This window comes from Tursiops truncatus, chromosome 4, assembly GCF_011762595.2.
Source record: "Tursiops truncatus isolate mTurTru1 chromosome 4, mTurTru1.mat.Y, whole genome shotgun sequence".
Taxonomy (NCBI): domain Eukaryota; kingdom Metazoa; phylum Chordata; class Mammalia; order Artiodactyla; family Delphinidae; genus Tursiops; species Tursiops truncatus.
Genome location: NC_047037.1, coordinates 21,748,829 through 21,757,173, shown reverse-complemented (window position 1 = coordinate 21,757,173; position 8,345 = coordinate 21,748,829). Strand labels below are relative to the sequence as shown.

General features: G+C 34.5%; 1 protein-coding gene across 3 annotated transcripts in view; it reads right to left on the bottom strand.

The window, feature by feature from the left end:
• Positions 1 to 2,180: 2,180 nt before the first annotated feature.
• Positions 2,181 to 8,345, bottom strand: part of PLOD2 (procollagen-lysine,2-oxoglutarate 5-dioxygenase 2) — a 109,780-nt gene continuing 103,615 nt past the window's right edge. For all 3 annotated transcript variants that reach the window (XM_019934124.3, XM_019934122.3, XM_073803719.1), the window contains 4 exons: positions 7,857 to 7,961; positions 6,539 to 6,685; positions 6,304 to 6,429; positions 2,181 to 6,144 (listed from right to left, as the gene is read on the bottom strand). In XM_019934124.3, coding sequence (XP_019789683.1) covers positions 5,989 to 6,144; positions 6,304 to 6,429; positions 6,539 to 6,685; positions 7,857 to 7,961 — 534 coding nt within the window. In that variant the 3' untranslated portion in view covers positions 2,181 to 5,988. The remainder of the gene's footprint in view (positions 6,145 to 6,303; positions 6,430 to 6,538; positions 6,686 to 7,856; positions 7,962 to 8,345) is intronic.

The following is an 8,345-nucleotide window of genomic DNA, read 5'->3' as shown; positions in this document are numbered from 1 at the left end:
TTCTAAAGTCATGTAAGTTATTTTGTTTACTCAAAACCAATTACTGTATCAGTTGTAATTGAGTCTGGCCATTTCTAAACTGATTTTATCATTGGCCCGTATTACCTAGTGAAAACAGATTAGCAGTTTCCAAACTACATAAAGTATAGAAAACAACTTCATCAGTACTAACTGGGAATATGCTAGCTACCCCTTATTTCAGAATAAGGTATCCCAATTCCTCCTTTTAAAACACTGTGTTGTATCTACAAAAATAAAAAAAGGAATTCCTGAAAAAAATCACCCAAATTTATATCATTTTTATTTATGTTAGCCTTTAAGAAACATTTTGAAAGCATGAACCTTAAAAAAAATTTAAGGCTCTTGCTTTTTGCTTAAAATTTAGACTCTATTAGTTATCTACACTGGCCACAAGGTGGGGCTCTGATGTCACAATTTGGCAAGATTTGTAAAATGTATATTCATGTAATCACAAATGAAAATAATAAAAAATTTAATAGAATAATCTCATTTTTTAAATATGCACATTTTCAATTAATCAATTATCTAATCATTTATGATCAGCAGAAGAAAGTTATGCTCTAATTTGTCCATTTCTCACCTGGAAGTTAAGCTCTGTCAAATTTTAAGTCTCCTGAGTAGGTGCAGGATTTTATATCATTATGTGCTTTCCTTAAGGATTTTTTCTGCCATTTCAGATTACATTCCTAAAGGAAAAGTAACTGAACTTAAATCAGTGTTAAGAAAAATGTCTTTTAAAATTATTTTTTAAATTATTTTATAGTTAAGCACAGAGAAGTTCATTACTTATTACAAATTTACATGAATTTTGTTTTTCTCCTTCTACATCCCTGAATTCTCTTTTTGAAATCTAATAGTTACTTTGGGATGAAGATAATTTGAAAGGAACAAGATTTTCCTTAAATTGTTGATAGCATGCATGATGTTTTCCATTTCTTTTGTTAAAACCATTCTTTAAGTTGATTACTTATTTTATCTTGTTAAATAGGCAGAACTTCTTTTCTAATTTTCAAGAGTTTAATCAGATTTTTTTAAGTCAACCATTTTTCAGTAAAGATAGAATAGCATGCTAAAATAATCATTGTTACTTGATTTATCACAAAAAAAAAATACAGTACCTCAAGAATCAGCAAAGAACCTACTTTTCCAAATTAATATTTTCTAATTTATTTCAATATATTAAGAATAAAACAAAAATATAATTTAAAGTTTATCTTTAAAATTAAAAAGAAACTGTTTGGAAGATTTGAAATTTATAAAGTCCACACATCCCTTGCATATATATCCATCTTTCCAATTTTCTAATTCTTTTTATTAGAATAATTTAGCAATATAGTACGCTGCATTTTAAAAGCATGTCTGTGTGTACAGTTTTCTTCTCTTTTCATTAGTTATTTCTTAGTGTATTTCTCTTCAAATTTAATCCAAAATTCATTGCTTTCATTGAAGAGCTTTATACATTTCCCCGGTTTCTCCCCAATGGCTTTTTCTTAATAAAGAGTTACACTAAAAGAAGTCTGTAGCTTGCTATTCTGAAAGACACAGATAAACAGTGCAGTTTGACAAAAGCTGCTTTCATCAAGTTTAAAGACTTTAATTTTCTGAAATAGTCAACATCTAGTCAAAGTGAGGTATTTACTGAGACTGACTCTTAACTGTGACAGAAAATTTTGTTTGGCTTTCCTGCAACTTGAAGGGATCTGTTGTATAGACCACTCCATATTCCAAATGAATGACATGCCCCAAAAATGTCATACAAGATGGGCTTTATTTAGGGCTTAGCAAACAGGGAGATTAAGAAGTGCATATGACAGACAGGAAAGTAGGAGTGAAGGAAAATATAAAGAGATTCTGTCATTAGGATGGACCACTCAGATTGTATGTTAACTGTTTTTCATATGTTTATTCTGTAGAAGGGTACTTGATTTCTTAGGTAAGTTACCAATACAGGTAAATTACTAGTGTTTTTCAAAAATAAAGCAGAGTGAAAAAAATTAATATACTGGACTACTACTAAAGTATCCATATTAAGGGAAGATATTCACATTGATTCCTATGCACATTAAGAATGAGAAAAAATGCCACCATTAGCATTTAAAGCCCTTTGGTAATATATGTATACACACACACTCACATACATGTACCCGCAGACACCAATAGTTACTATTGACATCAATACACTTCAATTTATTGTAATTAAATTACATTCTCTTTTCTTTCTACTTTTTTTTCTTTACAATTAATACACAGATATATTTCCATAGTAAAAGATTTTGGTTCCTCAATAACTTAAAAATTGTGATGATATGATCTAGCAATTCCACTTCTGAAAATATATCTGAAGGAAACTAAATCATTATCCCCAAAAGCTGTTCACATTCCCATGTTCACTGGACCATTATTTACAACAGCCAAGACGTGGAAACAACCTAAGTGTCTATCAACGGATGAATGCATAAAGAAAAAATGATATATATAAATACACACACACACACGCACATGCACACACACTAGAATATTATTCAACCATGAAGTAGAAGGAAATATTGCCATTTGTGACAACATGGATGAGGCTTAAGGGCATTGTGCTAAGTGAAATAGGACAGAGAAAGACAAATACTGTATCATCTCACATATATGTGGAATTTTAAAAAACTGAACTCACAGAAACAGAGAATAGATTAGTGATTGCCAGAGCTGAACATGTTTCAAGCTATAGCTTTCCCTATCCACCTAATCCTGCCTGATTTCCAGCTTTAAATTTTTGACCTACTTAGGGAATTTGTCGCACTTTCGCTCATTAATTATGAATTGTTCTTTTTTTTGTTTGTTTGATGAAACCTCCCCGGGAACTTCAATCAACACCGATGTCCTCCCTCCTCCTTCCTGTTCATTTATAGCAATCATTGCTTGCAAAATGCACACATTTTCATTGTTCATGTTTTATATAGTATTTACTTATCTGATAGTCTTTATTAATTTAACTCTTTCTCCTACACAGATATAATCCTATTAGAGTCAGGGACCATTCTTACAATTCAGTTTTGTTTTCAAAAGACTGCGAGTTGGGCTTCCCTGGTGGCGCAGTGGTTGAGAGTCCGCCTGCCGATGCAGGGGACACGGGTTCGTGCCCCGGTCCGGGAAGATCCCACATGCCGCGGAGCGGCTGGGCCCGTGAGCCATGGCCGCTGAGCCTGCGCGTCTGGAGCCTGTTCTCCGCAACGGGAGAGGCCACAGCCATGAGAGGCCCGCGTACCGCAAAAAAAAAAAAAAAAAAGACTGGGAGTTAGTGGAAAAAGACAGACCTTTGGGAGTCAGACAGATCTTTGTTTACAGACAACCTCTGCTTCTGCAATTTGCCCATTGTGTGGCCTTAGGAAAGTCATTTTATCTTCTTGAGATTTCGTTTTCTTCCATAAAATGAGGATAATAAAACTTGCACTGTGAGATTGTTGTGACAATTATAGATAACCTACATAAAGTAGCTGGCCTACAGTAGGGACTCAATAAATGGCCCCAATTATTCTAATACGGTGCCCAGCCCATGTTATGATCAGCACTTAGTAATACTTGATGAGTAATAAGATAATGATGATAGTCGATAGGATAACAGTAGGACTAGATTTAATCTTCAGGATAAATTGTTCTATTTAAAAGTACATTTCATATCATTTCATGAAGTCTGGAAAAGAGGAAAGGTAGAAAATGTGCTCAGCTGATTGCCTTGATCCAATTTCTGGCAACATAGCATGAGATTAAAACAGCTACTGTAAGTCACCACCTACTACTGGAAAGAACTAGTATCTGGTTATGTCCTTCCTCTGAAGTGTACCACAAGGGACATTAAGCTGGCTTGCACTGGTAGAACTGTTTTTTATAACCAAAGTCTGTTCTGAATGGTTGGTATCCATGACATACCAGTATTTATATTTAGAATACCATCCTGAAGTATAGTAATATAATTCACAAATAATTATTAAAATATCTCTTCAATCAAGTTGATGGATAGTAGGAGTTTACTTTGGATATTAAGTGCCAATAAAGAACAAAAAGGCGGTAGAACCCAACTCCTTATTTCCTAAATCCATCTCCCAGTAATATAACATCTTATTCATCACCATACCTTCAGTGCTTGGACCAGTGCCTGGCCCACAGTAAGGACTTGAAAAACACCATTGAGTAAATCAATATATAACAAATAAATATTTTTGTCTCTGTTTTCTCACTTGTAAAATAAGTTAGATGAAATCTCTAGTCAGTCTGAAATGGAAGATATTACAATTCAATTTGGAATTCAATAACTAGAATGTTTATTAAGTTCTGATATCAGTAAATGTACCAAGCAAAATTTAAAAATCACGGCCTATTGCATCCAGATATTCTTTCAGTATACTCCACCATATATTCTCTTCTAAAGATAAATCACCAATAATAAAAAGAACAGAAACTTATTTTAAATTATTTTATTTTTCATAATTTTCTAACACATGGTGTTAGAAAAATGAAATTTGGCACCATGACTTAAAACTTTTTTTCAAGTTTAACCTTTAAATTAAAAACAGTAGCTACAATAAGAATATTTAAACCTCACTCAGAGTAATGGTAAAAACTCAAGTCACAAATTTTTTGGTGTTGGGGAATTTCTTGAAGTGGGATAAAAGGAAGGTAATAAAAAGAGTAAGAAGAATAGGGGCTTCCCTGGTGGCGCAGTGGTTGAGAGTCTGCCTGCTGGTGCAGGGGACACGGGTTGGTGCCCTGGTCCGGTAGGATCCCACATGCCACGGAGCGGCTGGTCCCGTGAGCCATGGCCGCTGAGCCTGCGCGTCTGGAGCCTGTTCTCCGCAACGGGAGAGGCCACAACAGTGAGAGGCCCGCGTACCGCAAAAAAAAAGAGTAAGAATGACAAAATGGAGACTATGCTGGGAAGACAAAAATGTGAATCACCCTCCTGAAGAAAAGAATTAGGAGGAAGACAAAAGGCAAAAGGGAAGGACAAAGGCTCACCAACTTTATCTTCCTGATATAAAATTCAAGTACTTAAAAACGTAAAAAGAGTTTTTTAAAAAAAGTCATAAAGTGTTACTACTAATCTCAATGAAATTTTCTTTTTCCTCATTATTTTCTAGAATAAAAAAAAAAAAACCCTGTTTTGAGTTAAGGACACTTGCTGATCTTAAGTTGATACTTGATGTACTTTAAGAAATCGAAAGGCTCAAAAGCTGTCCTAAATCTAACATCTACTTAATATAATCTACCTTGGAAAATTCATCTGAAGGAACATAAGGCTTGATTTCTACTGCAAATGTAAAAAAATCTGTCTAACAATCTAAACAGAAATGTTTTCCACTGGATATGTACTTCAGTTATACTTTGTACTAAGTTTCTTGAGGAAAAACACTGTGTAATATTGTTCTTTGTATTCCTTCAGTAACTACTGTAAAAGGTACCTATATAGGCAGTCAAAAAAGCACTTACACAATTAGTTGCGTACAAATTCAGTTAGAACTCCAGTTTTTCAGCATTTCAAAAATTAAAATTTTTGAAATTTTCATGTATATCCATTTTGTCTACATGTTGATAAATAAAACTCTTCCCAGCCTTTTAATAAGAAAATATTATTAGTCTCATTTGTCACTTGTTCATCTGTACCTGAATACTTTATCAACTGAAAAACAAATTCAGAAAGTTGTTATTATTCTCAGAGACAATAAGGCATAGAAATAAATATTTGCTTTTACATTTTTTTTTCCTTTTTCTTCTTCTTCAATCTGTGTTTTAAGGCTCAGAGCAGATATTAAGAAATATCAATTTTTTATAAAAAGTTTTTCAAATGTTTGGCCCAAAGTGAAGTTGTTCTGTGGAAGTTATTTAAATATTCTTCTCATCGTCTCAAGCACAACTTCAAAGACATGTTCATGCCAGGCATCCATTCCAAAAGAAAACTGAATTCAATGAAAAGTAAATAACTTAGGGATCTATAAATGACACAGCGATGTATCTTGTTCCATTTTTAACAGGAAGTCCTTCATGCAAATGCGTGAGTCTCCCTGGATGCATGAAACTCCAGCCTTTTCTTGGTGACTCAATAGAGCAATTGTACCTTAGAAATTTGCATCCACCTCCCTAAAAAAGATAGACCAATAAATGTATCAACTTGTTTCATTTTTAATGAGTGATAAAATTCAAATGATGATATCTAAGCAGAATCTAAAAAAAATAAGGCAAAGCCCTTTCATAATGACATATTTCTTTTGAAAAATGTAAAAAAAAAGCCATAATTACCTGAAAATCTTCTCCCACATTATTGAGCGCAATGTTGATGGTAAATGTAGAAGCGTCATGATGAGGGCGAAGAGAGCGTTGTCTTTCAGGGGAGTATTTTACTACGAAATTCAATAGTGCAAATCCCTAAAAGAGCAAAGTAAATCAACGGATTTGCTTATCAATAACAATATAAAATAGCACATTTGTGTAAAAACTGGTAGGAGGTAGGCAGCAGGAACGGGAGGATAATTACCTTAGTATAATAGCCTGCAAAGACCTTCAGCGTAACAGGCGCAATAAATTCCCGGATAAAATGAAGCCATACATTCTCCAGACCAATTTGCTTCATGTGGATATCATCAGTTGGGACATTTTCATAACCACCAGATATACGGCTATCCTAAAAAGAGTATTCATGACATCATAAACTGTGGTCTGTGTGCAAATCACACTTACATTATCTTGGAATTTTTTCAACCACAAGATCGTAACAGACAATAAAAATAACAGTTCAATTATGGTGTACCATCTGCTTTAATTGCGAAACTATCAAAATAACTTAGATAACATGGCTTTGCAAATGTATCAATGATGAAGCAAAGTATTACAGAGTAAGACTGCTTTCCTACTTATTTAATAGATATGTGAGGTATGATGAGAAAGTAAATAAGATTGATTGCCAAAGCCTTCCCGTGTCCCCTAAAAAATGAGTGTTTTTACAGTGAACCTTCAGGCAGTCTTAGCTGGTGACGGGCATAGATTCTGTCTGTCTGCCACTTGGATTACCTGTCACTGAAAATAAACTTTCCCTGCCAAGTTCCTCACTTTTATTTTGTGGCACCCAAAGTCCTTCCATGATTGCTTTTCATTATCCTACAACATGCTGACTTCAAGCTCTTCCTCATACTTTGAACTTCTATCTTCCTGATCAGCTAACTAGCTGGGGAATATATAATTGAGCAGAGGCAGTGATATTCCAGAACATTCCACGAAAATTCCTCAGTACTGTGAAGGAACTGGCATCTGTGGGTTCTCAGAGGAAAAGAAATACCTTGAACCACCTACAGTAATGCTTTCAGCCAAGTCTTTGACTCTGAATGTAAATGCAAAACTGAATTACACCAAAGGCATTCAAACAGATTCCTCCTTCCTATGTCTACACACAAAAAAATAGCTTTGGCAGTCAACCACAGAAACTTTGTTTTGGTATTTTCACTACAGCTCACTGCAAAAATGCAGAGAATAAAAAGTGACCTTGGAGAAGAGCAGTGTCACACAATAGGCATTACCTTACCATCCCCTGCCAGGAGACACTGACCCTTAAGGCCTATCCAGTATAATTGGAGATGAAACTGAGGCCCGGATAGATTAAATGTTAAATTAAACAATTAGTACCAGAATTAGGCTAAAAACAAGAGTTCTCTTGACAGCCTTGGGTAGCCCCTTCATTTAGGTCTAAGACTCAGAGATGTAAGACAAAAAGGACAAGCCTCCTCTACCTTCTCTAAATATCTACACTCCTCCTTGCCCCACATACACATTTTAGTTCTTTGTGTGAAATGACAACTTACATGATGTTTTCCCCCAGACCACTGGCCATAATGCTCCATTTCTTCCACCAATTCATCACAGGCTTTTTCAGAAAATATAGGAAACCAAAAAACATCTGGACAAGGCTACATATAAAACATGATATCACCATTAAGAGAATAACATTTTGTGTCTTTTTACTAAGAAATGGCATTTCAAAAGTACAGAATATTCAATATTTATCTCACTTAGATGTCTTTTTAAGAAGTTTGCCCAACATTACTGACAGTACTGTTACAAACAATACTAGTTTGGGTTTTGGTTTTTTTTAAACAATTTCTAAGACTTTAATTTTCATTTATTTACTTATTTTGTTTGCATTTTAACATCTGTGCAATCAAGACGTGTCTTAGAGACACAGTTGGCCAGGCAGCCATAGTGATGTTGTTAATGCCACAGGGCATGTACACTTGGTCAGGCATTCATTCTGTCCTCACTTTGTGTGTATCTGTGTGTGTGCACATGCACAC